Source organism: Oncorhynchus tshawytscha, linkage group LG06, assembly GCF_018296145.1.
Source record: "Oncorhynchus tshawytscha isolate Ot180627B linkage group LG06, Otsh_v2.0, whole genome shotgun sequence".
Taxonomy (NCBI): domain Eukaryota; kingdom Metazoa; phylum Chordata; class Actinopteri; order Salmoniformes; family Salmonidae; genus Oncorhynchus; species Oncorhynchus tshawytscha.
Genome location: NC_056434.1, coordinates 31,352,234 through 31,373,293, shown reverse-complemented (window position 1 = coordinate 31,373,293; position 21,060 = coordinate 31,352,234). Strand labels below are relative to the sequence as shown.

The 21,060-nt window shown below is 41.5% G+C and overlaps 1 protein-coding gene across 1 annotated transcript in view; it reads left to right on the top strand.

The window, feature by feature from the left end:
* Window positions 1-2,802: 2,802 nt before the first annotated feature.
* LOC112245255 (ras-specific guanine nucleotide-releasing factor 1-like) overlaps window positions 2,803-21,060 on the top strand; it is a 33,513-nt gene continuing 15,255 nt past the window's right edge. Inside the window, 15 exon segments of the mRNA XM_042323177.1 lie at window positions 2,803-3,428; window positions 8,877-8,983; window positions 11,261-11,408; window positions 12,320-12,415; window positions 12,521-12,774; window positions 13,186-13,265; window positions 13,419-13,576; window positions 13,639-13,663; window positions 14,349-14,469; window positions 14,637-14,755; window positions 15,263-15,423; window positions 19,608-19,671; window positions 19,917-20,059; window positions 20,189-20,271; window positions 20,399-20,647. Coding sequence (XP_042179111.1) covers window positions 3,153-3,428; window positions 8,877-8,983; window positions 11,261-11,408; window positions 12,320-12,415; window positions 12,521-12,774; window positions 13,186-13,265; window positions 13,419-13,576; window positions 13,639-13,663; window positions 14,349-14,469; window positions 14,637-14,755; window positions 15,263-15,423; window positions 19,608-19,671; window positions 19,917-20,059; window positions 20,189-20,271; window positions 20,399-20,647 — 2,084 coding nt within the window. The 5' untranslated portion in view covers window positions 2,803-3,152.

The window sequence follows — 21,060 nt, the reverse complement described above, 5'->3', positions numbered from 1 at the left end:
TTGTTTGATGGTTTCACCTGGCCCTGAGCTTGGCTCCAGGAGAGCAAACCAACAATACACCCAGTGTTATCAGCCTCTCACATGTGCATTTAAGCAAATGTATTCAAAATAGGCCGTAAAGATTAGTTGCTGATTGGTGCTTTAAGCCAACGTTGGCTCAGTTTACGGCAAAAGGAGACATCTGCTCTTATTTCTTCGAATCTATATACATTGTACGGTTTATATAACCATTAGATGAATTTGACTTTGGATTAATATCAATCCCCATGAATAGCTAGCTAATTGACAGAATAGATGAAAAAAGGTCTGATTAAATAGCTGCCTTAGAAAGAAGAGGGATTTATGATAGAATGCATCTGAGAGAGAGCAGATAACCACAGGGATGAAATCATAAATAAATGTCCTGTGAGAGAGAAGTAGCCAGAGGACTGACAGCACCAGATTAAAGGCTAGGCCTTTTAAACAAATTGGGTGGTCAGAGAGGCATATTGCCTGTGTCCTAGAAGATGTTTTATAGCTCAGATATATAACCACTGTGACACAGAACACTTATAGCACAAGCCACAGGACATTATACCATGAGCTCCAACAAGTTCAGATAATGGGTTCCTCATATGATATTAATGAAAACTATGGAATACCATTATGTATTGTTGTAAACAGAGTAGTGTACACATTTATTGTCAGGTCAATCTATTAATCTGATACTGGACAGTTTTTTTTTGTGCCTCCTTTTTTATGGAAGGCTGCGTTTTATGAAAACAGGCTGAATTAGATCCAGTGTGCAATGACCTTTAAAACTCAAATCCAACACCTACATGTTCTGGAATGGAGAGGGAGGGTGAAATGATCTCCTGTTCACTGGTTTGAAACATTTGAGAGACCTCCCGAAATACTTCAACAACCCTGCTAACTCATTCTATTACAGTATTTCACTGGTGTTGATTTCCAACACCTTAAATGAACTGTTAAAGTCCGACATTTGGGTCAATTTATTTGAGTAATGCCAATGGATGTCTCACGAATCACCTTCCAAAATCCTAGTGGCTTTTAATCAACTCTATGAAGGTTAAGTCCCCCAGTAAGGGATTTGAATAGCTAAAGATATCCATTAATTGAACAGAGTCATCCTGATGTTGCTCTTTGTATCTTTTGCTGGCTTTGAATGATAGCATTATTCAGCAACATATTGTATTTTATGAGGCGCTGTCGATTTTATTGTGTCTGAAAATGTTGTCATCAAGCCTCTTATGGAATGGCTGTAGATAATCTGCTGCCCTGGGACTAATCAGAGCAACTAATGAGAGAAATATAATACAAGAGAAGAGAGCTACCAAAGATCAATAAAGACAGATTGCTGTGAATCAATTACTGTATGGGTTAAGGAGATCTTAATATACCTCCTCATGTGTGTGACATGGATGTAAACAGCCAGTATGATTGCAATAAGAAAGTGGTGGTTATTGGATGGCAGAGAGAGAGAGAGAGAGAGAGAGAGAGAGAGAGAGAGAGAGAGAGGGGAGAGGTGATGAAGCAGGAATGTGTATAGCACAGCAAGGGCAGAGCAGACAGCCCTCAGATGGGCTGAAATGAGTTGTCCCTGCCAATCTGGTTGTGAGTGGACCTGGATGGCTGGCTGAGGAGAGCCATGTTAGGGAATGATGGATGAGTGACCATTAGCATAAGCTTAATATAATAGAGAATCTGAGGGAGGCCACGGTCTCAGCGGATAAGACAGCTATGGCCTCCAGCTCTTTGCATCATGTGTGAAGTGAAGAGAATGGATTTCATTTTTTTCTGCTAGAATAAGTACTTTGATCTTCAACAAACAAAATGTCAAAGTATTTCCTATGCTAACATCCTGTAAAGTAGGCTAAAGCCAGTTCCATTTACATTCAATATTCTAAATATACAATTTTGAAATATACATTTGTTGAAACAATTGAGGAAACACAGTTGGATGTTATTTGAAAAATACTGCTGCTTACTGTCCTGTGATGATGGCCACTCTGAAAACATCTCTCTCTTCATCCCAGATCGAGGAGCAATATGGGACAGCGTTCTCCAACCATCTGCTTTCTGTCACTGGACCCTAATTTACTGCAGCCAAATCTTTGTTAGGTAGGCTGAGAGTGCAATAGTACTGACAGCAACAAAGCACCATGTTTTATTGCAAGGAAACAGAAGGCACTGACAATTGCTCAGGTGGGTCCACTTGAATAGGTTGCCAAACATGGGCTAAAGCAATTCAAGATGTATGTCCAATCGACATAATCATTAACCAAATATATTACATGAATGTATTGGCAAGGAAAACTCGTTATTGATGTGTCAGTGAATAATACTGAGCTTTACAGTTGAGGGTTCAAGACTGGCAACTGGTCTGAGATTATTTTATTTAAACATTTGAAAGGTTTATGGTATTCTGTGAATCACATGGATTTAGGACCCTTATAAAGCCACTTGTTCAATGTACTATAGTCTGTAATGAGCTTTCACTATATTACTGCCCCCTTTTGAAATGTATGCTTTTCATTCTCTGAGTGACAAGGAGTTACCATTCCACCTCATGAAAATAAAAAAATAAGTAGCAATTCGCCAATAAGACAACTTCCATGTTTGTTTAATGAGAGTAATCAAGTGTAATGTTTAATTCGAAACACCTGAGAAATAAGCATGAAAAAAAGCAGCTCATGCAATGTCTTCACTTTACTTGTTTTTAATTCGTTGTCCAAGGTTCTGAAATGTGCTTTCCCAAGGACCCGTCACGTGACTTCCCTGCCTGCCTCGCTCAGCACGGAGCTCACTGGTTTCTGGAGATTTCACGTGAGAATACGACAAACCACGTCGCGCACACTGTAATTCTCTTCCTTTGCCAGTCTCGGTTTAAATTGACAGTCGGTCTGTTTATTTTTTCTTTTTGTGGAGGAATGTGATAATCGAAGCCCTAACAAGCTCGTCAACGAATTTAGGATGATACATCCGTGTTCTTCGTTTTGTTTCTCTCTTTTTTCCTTCATGCCAACACGGTAAATGCAGGGGGTAGAGCGGACTGCTTGTCCGCAATCACAAAGTCCACGTCTGTCTGGGGACCGAGTTTAAGAAGATGTAAGGATCAAGTAGCTTTTTTCAACCAGAGTCTCTTTATCAAAATGCAGAAGGGAATACGATTTAATGATGGGCATGTCACCTACCTGGGTCTTTTGGCAAAGAAGGATGGTACGAGGCGAGGTTGCTTGAGCAAAAAGAGCTCAGACAACACTAAATGGCACACAAAGTGGTTCGCTTTATTACAAAATATGCTGTTTTATTTTGAGAGCGAGTCCAGCTCTCGACCCGCGGGATTATACCTGTTGGAGGGGTGTGTGTGTGACAGAGCGCCGTCACCGAAACCCTCACAATCATCCAAGGAGTGTTTAGAAAAGCAGGTAGGAATAACACACATTCAAGTTCATAACATTGTTTCATTTGTCTTTTGGGGGGGAAACGACTGTAACTAATTTACAGGTTGATTGAATAAACATGAGTGATGCACCAATTACCGATGTACAGATATCCTCATTGTGAGGTTGAAAACAGGTGATCATGTGAATCAGACGGTTCAATGTTATCAGTGCATGTAACGGATCTTTTTGTTGAAGAGCAGTCTAGCCTACTTGAAGTATTGCCATGATTTATGTTTTTTTCCTATTCCTCTTTATCCACAGCAATTATTAACATTCCAATCCAGCGGAATTATAACCTACCGTAGGCCTATATCAGATTAAATTCAGAGCCGTTTGCTCAGTGTGCGTGTGTTATGTAATCTGTGCATCGGATTAATGATTCCATTATCAACACCAAATTTAATACCGAGCTACCTCGCGATTTTGCTGCATTTTGCCTTCATCGGGTTTGCTTATTTGAGACAACAATACAATAGCAACTAATTGGAAATTATGGATTTATAGAAATGTATAAATCCCTTCATCTAAATTGCCTACATAGTCTAAAGGCCTATGTGTTTTTAAATGTGGTTGATCTGGACATATTATTGTGCAACCAACGTAATGTTATCTCACTGATATACAGTCAAGTTTGGTGATACTGGTTTTTTTTTAAGGAAAATTGCGCTAAAGAAAAAAGGTATAGCATCTCAGAGTCGCCATCTTGTGGAACATGGACGTAATACCACTGTTTGACGTATTGATTTAACTCTCCCAGACTCGCACTGATATTAATAGCATCCTACCTTGGCAACTGCGTCTGCAGCAAATAGTGTTTAATAACAAGACCGTAGGCCTATTTCAAGCGAACATTGGGGTCATCATCACTAGTGTTTTTATGTTTTGGTACGTTGCATTTTGCTCTCAAAGAAATGGGCGGAGTTATTCATTCACATTGGGTTCAGTGAATGGTAGGATGAGGCTGTTCAGATCTGGAAGAAAAAAATAAAACGTAATCATTTGTCTTGATTGGCTACCCACTGTAAGCCTATTAATAATATACAGTAGGCCAGGGTCTGTAATATTTCCAGTACTTTCAACTAATGAAACATACCCATTGATGTGGAAGAATATGATTTATAATGCTGGAGTAAAACTGTAGAAGTAGACACGATAAGATACTACGTTCTTACTTCAAATAAGATGGTTAACTGATATCCTTCATTTTCTTATATGGCTCAACTTGTTTCACATTTCTTACAGAAAAACAGAAATGAAAAATAGAATGCAAAATGGTGCTGTAATCCTGGTGTTCTCTATTACCGATATAGGATATTTAGAAGTATTGTGCACATGAAAGAAGATGTAATGATTGTGGAATATTTTGTGTGTAGGATCATTGGATTGAGGCTATATCTGTGAGTGGTTCTGTTTGTGTCTGTTTTGTTCAGTCTGCAGTCCCTATCCATGACTCTATAGGGCTGCAGTCCCTATCCATGACTCTATAGGGCTGCAGTCCCTATCCATGACTCTATAGGGCTGCAGTCCCTATCCATGACTCTATAGGGCTGCAGTCCCTATCCATGACTCTATAGGGCTGCAGTCCCTATCCATGACTCTATAGGGCTGCAGTCCCTATCCATGACTCTATAGGGCTGCAGTCCCTATCCATGACTCTATAGGGCTGCAGTCCCTATCCATGACTCTATAGGGCTGCAGTCCCTATCCATGACTCTATAGGGCTGCAGTCCCTATCCATGACTCTATAGGGCTGCAGTCCCTATCCATGACTCTATAGGGCTGCAGTCCCTATCCATGACTCTATAGGGCTGCAGTCCAAAGAGAGTCCAGGCCTTTCCTGTGAACAGCTGTCCCTGTGCTGACAAAGCAGTATGTGGCATAGTGGCTAATATTTTGCTCTCCCAGTCCCCTCAAAAGAGAATGAAAACTCCTCATATCACAAACATGCAAATTGTTACAGAGGAATTTGTCAGGAATTTCCTTGTTTTGATCCATCCTGTTCATCGTGATTATCTGATGGCTATCTAAAACAGAGATTTTGATGTTGTTTTGATAGTGTCTGTGGAGTCTGTATTTGAAGGAATGATCCATTCCCACCTGTCTCGCTTCATGGCTGCCAGAGTCAACAAACTCTGTTCACAACTTAATCTGTGTTACATAGTTCAGATTGTATTTGTCACACCCAATTGCATCCTACTACCATCTCCAAGCCAACATACATTACTGCTTATAGCAGTTATTTATTAGAAAACAAAAACACCACCACACTGTCACATATAATACATGTGAGTGAGTGTTCATTGGTCAGTCCATGTTCATTCGGTAAAATATGAGCAATACATTATAAATGATATGTAATTATTTAATATACAGATGCCTAATCTTAATTAGATCACTCTTTTGTTGCTGAGAATTATTTTAAACTTGTAGTGTATTCAATGTTTAAAAAGGCTTCTTTTGTCATTTCCACTTTAAAATGTCAGAATTGATTTGCCCTAACGAAAAATGTATCAACCTCTACAAAAAATGTCAATGAATTATAATCCACATAATAATTCACATTTCCTGTTGCTGCGGGATTATTTTCCTGCTGTAGCAAACTGGCTCAAATTAAGATATGGCATCTGTAGAAGAATGAGCTGTATTTTGATGTCTTATGAGTATGTATAACCAGAGACCATTCAACTTGTTTGCACACCAGCAAGTTTATCCTGAATGATAGGATATAGGATGGCACAGAGACAATCAACAGCCTAAATCTGTGACAACCCTAGGATTTAGAGAAGTAGACTTTTAATGTCATGTTATGCCGGTTTGTAATGAACATTATCTATACTATTCATACAAACTGTATCATATTTATATCACTCCCATTTCTGCCCTCACACATTGGCAGATTTACATGAAATTTTACTGAAGTGAACTGCAATGATGCAGGTCATGGTGAAGTTTGACAGCTTTAGTGGCCACCATATTGATGAGAGCGCAGAAAGACAGAGGTGCCAGTGCTTTCGAAAGCGAGCATTAATGCCCCAGGACGTCTTGCCTTTCTCATATTGCATCAAAATCAGGTGTTTTAATGACCTTTTAACTGTCACTACAGTTCTGGATTGAGAATTTATTCCCACATTTATATATCCCCAAAAGCCGTTATCTAAAGAATGCTAATGTATTTGAGCCCAAGGTTCCTATGGCAACCTTATTTGCATCTAAAATAATGATGTGTGGAAGGGCTCGGGGACTGCAGAGAGTGTGTCGTCGCGACTCCCTTCCCCTATTAATACAACCAATCGCTATCTGTGCTAAATTTGTTCCTTGCAGTATCTCGTAGGGGTCAGGGCCCATTTATAGAAAAACACAGTCACTCCTCTTTGGAGAACAGCAATATTTTCTAGCATTCTGCAGCCAGTGATGGCTGATGTATTTCTGTTCTGTTCTTTCTCACCCCACTTTGAGGTAGCTGAATGAGTGGATGACACTCAAAGCCAGACAGAATATTGGGACTTTTTATTGCTATGAGAAAAAAGATGTAGTAGATTGCCTCTATACAGTATATTTTACCACTTCAGTTCTCCAACATTGTGCATAATTATATGGCAGGATAATATGTGACTTGCTAATGCTATGCTAATTCACACGAAGCATAGATGGGAGGAAAATTATTGATGCTGCATGCCTGGTTGCTCTTGTGGACAGGTGGGATATTGTTTTATTACAAAGGCCTCTGCTCTGGCTTTTTTGTTATTCTGTTAGGAGAATGAGTTGCAGGTACAGGCATGTAGCAGATGTTGGTTTAGGCTGTATCACAACATTGACTCACTTACTGGTGACTTAAACCTGTTTTTCCTTCCTTGGGGAGCATAGGTCATCCACAATTTTCAACCAGCAGGCACAACATTCCATTATCACAACATTGATTTTCCAGCTGCATGAGAAAAATGTTATTCATTACTTACATCTCCAAAACAAACAATTGTTCAGTTCAGATCATCAGGTTTGCAGCTTTGATTGTATATTGCTAAGAAACCATTGAAAGTGTGTGAGTGGTATGACTCAGCCATAAACATAAAGCGCGAGGCAGGCTATGTGTTAAACAAGCCACTCTCCCTGCTCTTAAAGAGAGGATGAAGGAAAACTACAACAACAACAAGCATGCATCCCTGACACAAATAGATTCTCTTTGAAGGGAGGATGAATACCTAATGAATGTGAAGATGGAAAAGCATTCAGCCATGAATAGTGATGAGGTGCAGGTTGATGGGCACCTGTTGGACATCTGCAGGCCAAAGATAAGGCTTGGCTTTCACTCAACATGGTTGCTGCCAAAGTACACACAAGGAGTCACGTTTTTAACCTTGAGCGTGATTCCAATGTGTGAGATGTGATAATGTAGGCGTTCTTTTCCCAAGCAGCACTGGTCTTTTTTCCATCTAGCTATTTTGTTGTGTGTTTTGGTGTGGTCAGAACATATTGTTTTACAAGGAAATTGTAAGTGCAATTATATTCTTCTTTGAATAAGGATTATTCATCATATGTTAAGGGAGTGTTAAATGTACAACAAATGTGTAGAAATTGACTATATGCACAAAACAGTAGTCTGGCATGGTCTGAAATTAACTTTTGTTCCATCAGCTAATGTGGATGGTCTATGATTGTGATTGTGATGGATGGTGGATGGTCTATGACCTATGACATCTATGAGGTGACTGTGATGGCTAGTGGATGGTCTATGATCGTGACTGTGATGGTTTGTACACAGACCTAGTGATGCTGGGGAATTCAGCGCAGAGAAGACCTGCTTAGTTAAAATGGAGTGAGACAAGAAGCGCTAAGAGCCTATCCATTCGCACAGAGTGGAGTTGCTAGGTAACAGGTAGCACACAGTTATGTAATTGGCAATGCCTCCAGCTTACATGTCTTATGGCTTTTCCTCCTGGGAACCAGAGCCATCCCAGGCAGCCAGGCAGTCAGGGGGAGGCTTCCTACTAAAAGCCCCATCGATTGAGCTGGTGGGTGAGGATGTGGGTTTCCCTTTCCCACCCCCCTCTGTGCTGTTTACTCCCCTAATGTCAACAGTGAGAATGGATAGATACAAGCTTAGATTGTGAGAGGGTTCATGGTTCCAATGATGTGTGTCTGCAGCACACAGATTTTTAAGGGCCAAAAATAGTCTTCATATTTTTCTGGTAAAATATACATTTAGTGTAATTGTTTTTGTGGTGTAGCGCCTATACTGTGCATTGTCTGACCTTTTCATTGCATTTTGTGGTTATAACGTGTTGTCTCATCTAGATTCCTATGGAATAATACAAATACTTTTTCTCACACAATGTATTAAAAAATAAAGAATACAAAGGCTTCCTTACCCATGCAATCTAGTAATCTGTTTACGAGCTAATTAAACCTGTGCTTTGTTTTGGTGTGTTTCAGTACTACTTCACCGTAAATTTCACCCATGAAAACCAGAAAGCCCTGGAGTTGCGTACAGAGGATGTAAAGGACTGCGATGAATGGGTGGCTGCAATAACACATGCCAGGTACCAGGCCTCTACTACTTCCGCTCTACCCAGTCAACAACTGCGTCAACACACACATGGGCTATTATTGATGCTTGCTGTATGGCTGGGTTTAGTCTCTTACTGTAGATATGACATGATGTACGGTTTGAAACTTGACTCTGTTGAGGTGTGACAGAAGTGTCATGCAGCATTAAGGCAAGCTTTTTGACATACAGTCCTGGGGACAAATCGTAAAGAAAATCTGATAGGGGCATTGATAAGGTCTGTGCAAAGGCCCCCTTTTTTGACTTTTTTGTCTCCTGAGGTAATAGTATGTATGTAGCTCATGTTAAAACATATTGCTCACATTTTGTTATTAAACTCTTGGCTGTAAATTAGTATTGATTGATTTCAGTTGAATGAAACAGGCTGACTGGTGATGTAGTTTACAGTATAATAATCATTGTGAAATAAGCATTGGCGTTGTTATGATTGGTGGTCTATTGTGACTGTGGATTTGAGAGTTAGAATACTAGAGTAAACAAGGTGCAATTTCGAAATGTGTGTGCGTTTCCATTTAACAATCTTGCGTCGATAAAAACATCTGGACGTGATGTCATACAACAACAAAAAATCGACTTGTTCTCAAAACTTACAGTGTCTAATAGAAATTAATTGGTTCAAGTGTTTCCATTACCCATTTAGGCAAATTGCACATTAATAAATTGCAGACAGCCTGCATGCCCTCCCACCTATCTCTTTCATGTTTCAGGTAGCCTGCAAAAGTCAGCATGGATAGAATGCTAGAATATTTGCCATATTCTAATTATTGTCATGTGCCAATGTATCGCCACGGCCCGTGCCCTGGTGAATCTTGCACTCCTGTAGATCTGAAATAATTGGATGGTGAAACTTGCATCCAGCCAACCAGAAAAGCAAGGCGAAGCAATTCAGCCATTCTTAAAAGTCAGGACAGGATCCTACAAAGAAACATCATTTTTATAGTTGAACATTTCATTTAGCAGGCATTTGTGTGCGGTGGAGCTTCCTACTGTAGGTACGTGTTGACATCACATGCCCCACGTACCTTTGTCAGGTATGCGTAAGTGGCTGCAAGGGAGTCAGGCGCAGGAGAGCAGGTAATTGGTAGCACACAGAGCCTTTTATTCAGGCGAACCAAAAGCACACGGCACAATGAACACGAAATACAAAACAGGTATATATAACCCAGCACATCCATACTAACGTGAGCATACATCAAAACAGATAAACAATACCACACAAAGACATGGGGGAAACAGAGGGTTAAATACACAACACATAATGAGGGACAATGAGAACCAGGTGTGTGAAAAAACGAGACAAAACAAATGGAAAATGAAAAATGGATCGGCGATGGCTAGAAGGCCGGTGACATCGACCACCGAACACCGTCCGAACAAGGAGAGGCATTGACTTCGACCGAAGTCATGACAACCTTAAAACATTTTCGGCAAACATAATTTATTCAAAAAACAGTTTCTATCATCATTTGTCACAATAAATAAAGTTAGACAAAAGAAAAATCCAACCCAGTCTAACAGATAAAAATGGATTCTCTATCTACCATTTCCATTATACACGTTGCAATGATTTTTTTTGCGACATTGCTTTTGTTGAATAAACCTGGGTCAACGGAAACCTGCCTACTGCCTACTGACATTATTTATATAAAAAATGTGTCTATCTGCCAGCCATCTAAACCTGTAGTAATCGCGGTTGTATTACCAACCCCCATTGATTTTGTTAGTCACTCACTCAGATATAATATTAAAAACTGAAAACATTTCTCTCCACCCTTGCCAAAATGTGTAGAATTGCAGAAAATATGCTATAAAACTGAGGAAAAACAATTCTGCCCGATGGCAAAATTAGTAGAATTGCAGCTAAATGGAGGTGATACGCAGAACCGCAAGCTACTATGGCCCCTTTTCTGTGGCCCCTACCCCCATAAAAGTTGCCCATTCCTGTTCTAAACCAAATGGGCCTGCTGTATTTTGGTTTCTTATCTGCCGAGACAATCTACTGTAGTTACACTTCACTGAACACAAAGGATATTAATATTTCATAGCACTCCATTATGTGAATGTGCACAGACCTACACACCTGAGAGGGCTGTATGGGTACAGGTGTGTCTGTGGGGCAGGGGGTGGATTGGTGGATGTATACAGTCTGCATGTGGGGGAGCATATAGAGTCTTGAGTATGTCTGGAGCTTTTGAAACATACCTGTGGTGAGTTGCTGCAGTGTGTGTGAGTGTGTGTTTCCTGTCCACAGTTACAGGAACCTGGCCACGGAGCACGAGACACTCATGCAGAAGTATCTCCATCTACTCCAGATCGTGGAGACAGAGAAAACGGTTGCTAAGCAACTTCGACAACAGATAGAGGACGGGGAAATAGAGATTGAACGGCTAAAATCAGAGGTAATATTCATAATGATTATTTCTGCCTTGGTGGGGCATTGTTATGTTTTTGCCATACTGAACAGGAAATGGATTGGAGCTTGTGTGGGATCTAGGGCAACTACAGTACAGTTAAATGTCTCTCAGGAGCACCGCTCAAGATTTCTAGGATTTTGTCATCTGCGTGAACTGAAATGGATAAGGGCTGTGCTAGTTGTTTCTTTATGTCTATCTTATTTGATCATTAGAGAGAGAGGGAGAGAGAGAGAGAGAGAGAGAGAGTGATTGGGAGAGATTGGGAGAGGAGAATTGGGAGCGCCACTCTGTCACAAAGAGATGTGTGCAGACCCACCGGGCTCCACTTTGCATCTCCACTCATAAATAATCCCTCCAATAAAACTATGCTCCCTGCTGTATTCTTCAGATCAAATAGTCATTTTACTTTAATGTGCAAATGTGGGGCTTGAAATGAAATGGTGTGTTGAATATGCATGAACAGGGCTTTATTATACACGGTGCACCCCCCCACCATCCCACCCACCCCACACCCCACCCTCACAAACATAATAATAAACTATATCAGTCTATACAAAGTAAATGGGGACACTTACCTTCAGACAGTTCTGAGTAGCTCCCAGCTCTTTTGTGCAACACATTTATGGCTTTTCAATGTACAGCAGCACAGTATCGCACAGTACATCTGCATTTCTAACCAATGGAAATGAGTGCTGATGTAGAGATATCAGCCAGGTGAATAGAGTTAGTATATCCACCACCACTACCACATGTCAGAGCTGGCAGCTCTGATAGCCTCTAATCTCATTTGACACAGTCACTTTGTTAATACGCTGGCAAGTGAGGAGGAAACTTGGAGAGCAGGTTGTGAGTGATGATGACTGGTCTATCCTGTCTGTGGATGTTCTCTTTGGCAGCTTTCCGGGCTGCACAAAGACAACGGGAAGATCCAGTCAAGTCCAACAGCCGAACCCAGCGAAGATGATGACTCTGAACTCAAGAAAATCAAAAAAGTACATATTTTACACAAAATATTTTTGATTCTATTTTCTGTATATTTGCCAAAGTTGGGGGAAAATACTCACCTTCCATTCCCCACAATTCCCGTGGTCCACAAGGTGCAGAGTTTCCTGCGAGGCTGGATGTGCAGGAGGAAGTGGAAAACCATCATCCAGGACTACATCCGGTCTCCCCACGCAGAGAGCATGAGGAAGAGGAACCAGGTGGTGTTCAGCATGCTGGACTCTGAGGCTGAGTATGTCCAGCAGCTCCACATCCTGGTCAACAACTTCCTTCGACCCCTCCGTATGGCCGCCAGCTCCAAGAAACCACCCATCACCCACGACGACGTCAGCAGCATCTTCCTCAACAGGTGTGCAGCTGTAGATGATCACACCAAGCAAATTACTCACACTGCTGTCTCTCACCTCTCTCAGGGTGACAGTGATATGAATGTCTCAATGCTGTAGGACTTTATGTTCATGCTTTACAACTATGGTCGATAATGAGAACATAAAGACAGTGAGATGTGATGACAATATACTATGTCAAAGCCTCATTCTAAGATGTTAATTTATTTTATTTATTTAACCTTAAGAACAGATTATTATTTGCAATGATGACCTGTCAAGAGACAAGTGCAGCGATATAACATTTAAACACACTTGCACGTACAGGCATATTTGCTGTTTGCATGTTTGAATCCTTTTTACAGAACTATGGCTAGTGTATATTTTTCTCAGAATGGATACTTAGAGTCCTGTTGATTTACCCTTTTCTTTAGTGAGACCATCATGTTTCTGCATCAAATATTCTACCAAGGGTTGAAAGCAAGAATAGCAAGCTGGCCAACATTAGTTTTGGGTAAGTAGACTAAACTCCTTTTTTGGGGGCTCACTCAAATGGATGGATGAATATGATAATACTATGATAATAATATGCCCCAATTGTTCTCAATATCATCTGTCAATCTCTCATTCAGTGTCTCAATCTCTCATTGGTCCTCTCTTTCCACAGCGGACCTGTTTGATATTCTACTGCCCATGCTAAACATCTACCAGGAGTTTGTGAGGAACCACCAGTACAGTCTGCAGATTCTGGCCCACTGTAAACAGAACCGAGACTTTGACAAGCTGGGCTGAATGCACTGTCTTCTCATTGACTGTCCAGACCCTGTCTCTCACCTGAAACAGCTCTCTCTGTCCAGACCCTGTCTCTCACCTGAGCTCTCTCTGAGACCCTGGAAACTCTCCAGACCCTGAGACCTTCCTCACCTGAACCAGCTCCCCATGTTCCAGGTGGGCATACAGTAATGTTCACTCTACTGTCTTCTCATTGACTGTCCAGACCCTGTCTCTCACCTGAAACAGCTCTCTCTGTCCAGACCCTGTCTCTCACCTGAAACAGCTCTCTCTGTTCAGACCCTGTCTCTCACCTGAAACAGCTCTCTCTGTCCAGACCCTGTCTCTCACCTGAAACAGCTCTCTCTGTCCAGACCCTGTCTCTCACCTGAAACACCTCTCTCTGTCCAGACCCTGTCTCTCACCTGAAACAGCTCTCTCTGTTCAGACCCTGTCTCTCACCTGAAACAGCTCTCTCTGTCCAGACAAAGTCTCCACCACTGATCACTAACAACACAGCAGCCATTTGTCTCACATGCCTTTGCTCAGAATATCCCTGTTATGTTTTTCATAACCACATAAACCGGTTGTTTGTGAAGCTCAGGTTTTCATAATGGCTCTTTTCTGGCAAGGCATGCAGTTTCAGTGCAGTCTGCTCCACTGGGGTCTACTTTGGGCTCTGCTGTGTTGGTAATAAATTTCTGCTGATGACTGTGGATGTGCATAGAGCTCCCCACTGATCTGCTGCTTCGAGTTTGTGTGTGTGTGTGTTTGCACGCAATCTTGTATGCAAGTGTGTGTGACTCACCTGCCCCTATTCATTCCCTGTCATTCCAGATTCCCCGCTACATTCTTACACTCCATGAGCTCCTGGCCCACACACCACATGAGCATGTGGAGAGGACGAGTCTGGACTATGCCAAGTCAAAGCTGGAGGAGCTGTCCAGGTATACCTGCCTTACCACCTTATTGCACCAAGCAGCACACAGGACACCTCAGTTAATCAACGCTTTCCTAAGTTGTTAAACACAAACGCAGTATGATAATTACTTATTGTACAGAATGTATACACACTGACAAAGTAAATACAATGACATTCCAAATCTGCCCCTAGAATCATGCATGATGAGGTGAGCGAGACAGAGAACATCAGGAAGAACCTGGCCATTGAGCGCATGATCGTAGAAGGCTGCGAGATCCTCCTTGACACCAGCCAGACATTCGTCAGACAAGGTAAGCCCTTAGAGAAGATCCACAAAGGAACCCCAGATCCCACATAAGGACACTATCATAGAGATGGATTTTCTGCCTCTCAACTGTTTGACTGCCAGCCCCTTTGTGTTCTCACAACTTCAAACATCCATAGCCCTACCTGAGCCTCCATAAGGAAAGACTTAACCAGAGGGTTGGGCCATATAATCCTGTCTGTCTCTGAAGAACAGCATGTACTGAGAGTGGGCCGAATCTTTCATTTCCAAGGGTAATTAGACTGTTAGGAGGCAATACGACGATGAGTCAGGGTTTGTAAATGTCATGCATCCCCAACAGTCTTTGATGGACGTTTAAAGAAGAAGAGGCAAAACATATAGAGAAATGGTTTAACCCTATAGTATGTATATATCCCCCCAGTCAGTGAACAGGTGAGGGGAGGCCTCTCCCAGTCTTGCAGTACAGTTGACTTGTGGGCCTCTCGTCACTGACAGGGCCCCTTGCTGTCTCTTTCCCCCTCCTGCCATACAGGCTCTCTCATCCAGGTGCCAATGAGTGAGAAGGGCAAGATCACCCGTGGGCGACTGGGCTCTCTGTCTCTGAAGAAGGAGGGGGAGAGGCAGTGCTTCCTCTTCTCTAAGCATGTCATTATCTGCACCAGGGGCTCTGGAGGAAAACTGCACCTCACCAAGGTGGGTGTGCCCTGGGCTGCTGAGCCTGCTATACAATCTCTCAAGATGCATCATTGACCAAACTCCCAGAGCTTAATGTACAATCAAATAACATTCAGGGGATACAATACACAGATAAGGCTTTAGTTAATACACAGCAAATTGGCCGTACTTTTTCAATGTAACATTTTTAGTGTTTATTCAGGTGTTAAATTAACACTCATGATGTGTAAAAGAACCCCAGTGTTGGTGTTAATAACCAGTGTTAAACAAAAAACATTATATTTCCCTGAATTCTCTAGTGCTGGTTGGTTTTTAGAATTGTTTGTTTCAATGTCTATGTTTTTGCATGTACATTGATTGATTAATTAATCTTACGCTACTCATCTATAAATAACATACACTACCGTTCAAAGGTTTGGGGACACTTAGAAATGTCCTTGTTTTTGATAGAAAAGCACATTTTTTGTCCATTAAAATAACATTAAATTGATCCGAAATACAGTGTAGACCTTTTTAATGTTGTAAATGACTATTGTAGCTGGAAACAGCTGATCGACTTAATGGAACATCTACATAGGCGTACAGAGAACCATTATCAGCAACCATCACTCCTGTGTTCCAATGGCACGTTGTGTTAGCTAATCCAAGTTTAGCATTTATCATCAGTCCAAGTTCATCAAAATGATGAACTTGGACTGGCAGCTACATTAAATAGTACCCGCAAAACACCAGTCTCAACGTCAATAGTGAAGAGGCAACTCCGGGATGCTGGCCTTCTTGGCAGAGTTCTTCTGTCCAGTGTCTGTGTTCTTTTGCCTATCTGTATCTTTTCTTTTTATTGGCCAGTCTGAGATATGGCTTTTTCTTTGCAACTCCCCTCTCAGCATCCCAGAGTCGCCTCTTCACTGTTGTCGTTGAGACTGGGGTTTTGTGAGTACAATTTAATGAAGGTGCCAGTTGAGGACTTGTAAGGTGTCTGTTTCTCAAACTAGACACTCAAATGTAGTTTTTCTCTTGTTCAGTTGTGCACCAGGGCCTCCCACTCCTCTTTCTATTCTGGTTAGAGTCACTTGCGCTGTTCTGTGAAGGGTGTAGTATACAGCATTGTATGAGATCTTCAGTTTCTTGGCAATGTCTCGCATGGAATAGCCTTCATTTCTCAGAACACCAATAGACTGATGAGTTTCAGAAGAAAGTTATTTGTTTCTGGCCATTTTGAATCCACAAATGCTGATGCTCCAGATGCTCAGCTAGTCTAAAGAAGGCCAGTTTTATTGCTTCTTTAATCAGAATGACAGTTTTTAGCTGTGCTAACATAATTGCAAAAGAGTTTTCTTATGATCAATTAGCCTTTTAAAATTGTAAACTTGGATTAGCTAACACAACGTGCCATTGGAACACAGGAGTGATGGTTGCTGATAATGGGCCTCTGTACGCCTATGTAGATATTCCATTAAGTCGATCAGCTGTTTCCAGCTACAATAGTCATTTACAACATTAACTATGTCTACACTGTATTTCTGATCAATTTGATGTTATTTTAATGGACAAAAAATGTGATATTCTTTCAAAAACAAGGACATTTCTAATTGACCCCAAACCTTTGAACGGTAGTGTACATTTTTCTATACTCTTCCAATCTATTATGTGGACTTATTGCACCCATTACTGAAATAGTTGTCCAGTTAAGTTGGTTCATATCTTAGTCTTCCCAACCTTGCAGTCATTCATTCAAAATGTTAGATATACCCACTCTGGCTAGATTCCAATAGGAATTGCACATCACTTTGCAAGCTATCGTAATGTGACTTTCAGGCCTGAAAACCTTGAGTTTCAGGCCACTGTATTAGGTTAAAACTAGGCCCTCAAAAGATGGCCTTATTAATTAATTAATTAATATACTGCACTGGGCTAACTCGGGTCACACAGAGTGTTTCTTGGTAGTCTTAAACAAATCTACTTTGTAACAAAAGAATACACCTCCCTCCCTTATGTGTTTAAAAAAAACACCTGTACCATGTCAGATATAGAGTTCAAATGTGTACATTGTAAGTTTTTATCCCAATATTACACTTTATATACAGTGGGGCAAAAAAGTATTTAGTCAGCCCCCAATTGTGCAAGTTCTCCCACTTAAAAGATGAGAGAGGCCTGTAATTTTCATCATAAGTACACTTCCACTATGACAGACAAAATTAGAAAAAAAATCCAGAAAATCACATTGTAGGATTTTTAATGAATTTATTTGCAAATTATGGTGGAAAATAAGTATTTGGTCAATAACAAAAGTTTATCTCAATACTTTGTTATATACCCTTTGTTGGCAATGACAGAGGTCAAACGTTTTCTGTAAGTCTTCACAAGGTTTTCACACACTGTTGCTGGTATTTTGGCCCATTCCTCCATGCAGATCTCCTCTAGAGCAGTGATGTTTTGGGGCTGTTGCTGGGCAACACAGACTTTCAACTCCCTCCAAAGAATTTCTATGGGGTTGAGATCTGGAGACTGGCTAGGCCACTCCAGGACCTTGAAATGCTTCTTACGAAGCCACTCCTTCGTTGCCCGGGCGGTGTGTTTGGGATCATTGTCATGCTGAAAGACCCAGCCACGTTTCATCTTCAATGCCCTTGCTGATGGAAGGAGGTTTTCACTCAAAATCTCACGATACATGGCCCCATTCATTCTTTCCTTTACACGGGTCAGTCATCCTGGTCCCTTTGCAGAAAAACAGCCCCAAAGCATGATGTTTCCACCCCCATGCTTCACAGTAGGTATGGTGTTCTTTGGATGCAACTCAGCATTCTTTGTCCTCCAAACACAACGAGTTGAGTTTTTACCAAAAAGTTCTATTTTGGTTTCATCTGACCATATGACATTCTCCCAATCTTCTTCTGGATCATTCAAATGCTCTCTAGCAAACTTCAGACGGGCCTGGACATGTACTGGCTTAAGCAGGGGGACACGTCTGATCCTGCAGGATTTGAGTCCCTGGCGGCGTAGTGTGTTACTGATGGTAGGCTTTGTTACTTTGGTCCCAGCTCTCTGCAGGTCATTCACTAGGTCCCCCCGTGTGGTTCTGTGATTTTTGCTCACCGTTCTTGTGATAATTTTGACCCCACAGGGTGAGATCTTGCGTGGAGCCCCAGATCGAGGGAGATTATCAGTGGTCTTGTATGTCTTCCATTTCCTAATAATTGCTCCCACGGTTGATTTCTTAAAACCAAGCTGCTTACCTATTGCAGATTCAGTCTTCCCAGCCTGGTGTGCAGGTCTATAATTTTGTTTCTGGTGTCCTTTGACAGTCTTGGCCATAGTGGAGTTTGGAGTGTGACTGTTTGAGGTTGTGGACAGGTGTCTTTTATACTGATAACAAGTTCTAACAGGTGCCATTAATACAGGTAACGAGTGGAGGACAGAGGAGACTCTTAAATAAGAAGTTACAGGTCTGTGAGAGCCAGAAATCTTGCTTGTTTGTAGGTGACCAAATACTTATTTTCCACCATAATTTGCAAATAAATTAATTAAAAATCTTACAATGTGACTTTCTGGATTTTTTTTCTCATTTTGCCTGTCATAGTTGAAGTGTACCTATGATGAAAATTACAGGCCTCTCTCATCTTTTTAAGTGGTAGAACTTGCACAATTGGTGGCTGACTAAATACTTTTTTGCCGCACTGTATATCACAGAAGACTGAAATAAAATGTTTAAAAAAACATTTGATATAGAAACACCGGATTTCTGTTTGGTTTTTGTAAATGTTTATTAATTATGAAATGATGACAAATATTAATACAATTCCACCCATGAGGCCACAAGAGGGCGATTAAAAAATATATATTTTACCTTTATTTAACTAGGCAAGTCAGTTAAGAACAAATTCTTATTTTCAATGACAGCCTAGGAACTGTAGTATAACTGCCTTGTTCAGAGGCAGAATGACAGATATTACTTTGTCAGCTCAGGGATGTGATCTTGCAAGCTTTTGGGTTACTAGTCCAACACTCTAACCACTAGGCTACCACCCCAGTTTTGGTTATTTGACTGTATCTGATTTCATCTGTTTATTGATTTGTAGTCCTACATGTGTTGAAAGTTGTTGAGCTACATAATAATGTCAGTGATATTGTTATTGATTATTCAGTAGTGGAGGGGATTCATAGAATGTGGTTGTGAGTGTGCTAATGCATATCGTTGTTTTCAGAATGGCGTGGTCTCTCTTATTGACTGCACTCTTCTGGAAGACCCCGAGGGGACAGATGATGAGTGTAAGCACCACAATGTTTCATTCCTACCTCACTAAAATATGGAGCATATATACAGTGCTGTATAATGTATGATTCCTGTATGCACAGTGTAAGATATGGTACAAGATGTAGTGTCACAATTTGATTGATACTATAGACTCCCTGCAAGGTTCATCTCTTCTTACAATAAGTACAATAAACCTCTCATTTATGCCATAGTAATGACCCATTTCTCCTATTCACCTCTGTTTTTGTTTTGCCCAAAGCCAAACCAGACAAGGGTGTACAGGACATGGAGCATCTGGACTTTAAGATCGTGGTGGAGCCTAAAGAAGGCCAGTCGTTTACAGTGATCCTGGTGGCCTCCTCGCGGCAGGAGAAATCTGCATGGACCAGTGACATCAGCCAGGCATGTCTGTTCTGCTCTGCATGCATTGCATCTGTCTCTCTCCAGCAGGGAGACATGGGTGTCTGTCTGCAGAGTGGCTGTACTCACACCTTTCCTCTCCCTCATGCCTTCTCTTCTTGTCTCTTACAGTGCATAGACAACATCCGCTGCAATGGGCTTATGATGAACGCATTTGAGGAGAACTCTAAAGTCACCGTGCCACAGATGATCAAGTGAGCCCCATTCACAATCACAGCAAAACAGTCAATGAGATTTTCATGCAACAGGCAGATCTTTGTGATGTCTTTATTTGTGTGTTCTAGTGTTTTCATATGTGTTTGTGTGTTTTTCTGTGAGCAGGTCCGACGCCAGCCTGTACTGTGACGACGTGGACATCCGTTTCAGTAAGATGATGAACTCGTGTAAGGTGTTGCAGATCCGCTATGCCAGCGTGGAGAGACTCCTGGAGAGGCTGACAGACCTGCGCTTCCTCTCCATTGACTTTCTCAACACCTTCCTGCACTCCTACCGCGTGTTCACCAGTGCCAACGTGGTGCTGGACAAACTCATCACCATCTACAAGAAACCCATCAGTGCCATCCCAGCCCGGTAAGGCCATAAAGGAGCTGCTAGTGCTTTAGCCTTGACTTTGACAAACACAGTCAGCAAAATGTCTAGATCTATCTCATGCATAGTGCTTTAGCTGTTTAAAGAAGATACATTGTCAGTGTTTTTGCATTGCAATGTCCCCGACACAGTAAAGAGGGCTGTAGTTAGGGCTGATGACGATAACATCCCCTGACAGGCCCAGCAGCCTCTGGCCTCCTCTGGCTGCCTCTATCTCTTTTAGCCCACCACTGATTCCCTCACAGCTCTACTTCCACAGCCCACAGTATTAGGTATTTTTAACCACGTCCTGTGTCTGTGTGTCTATGTGTGTGTGTGCGTTTATGTTTGGATGTGGGTGGATGGGTGGGTGGGTAGGTGGGTTGGTGGGTGCGTGTGTGTGTGCGTGTGTGTGT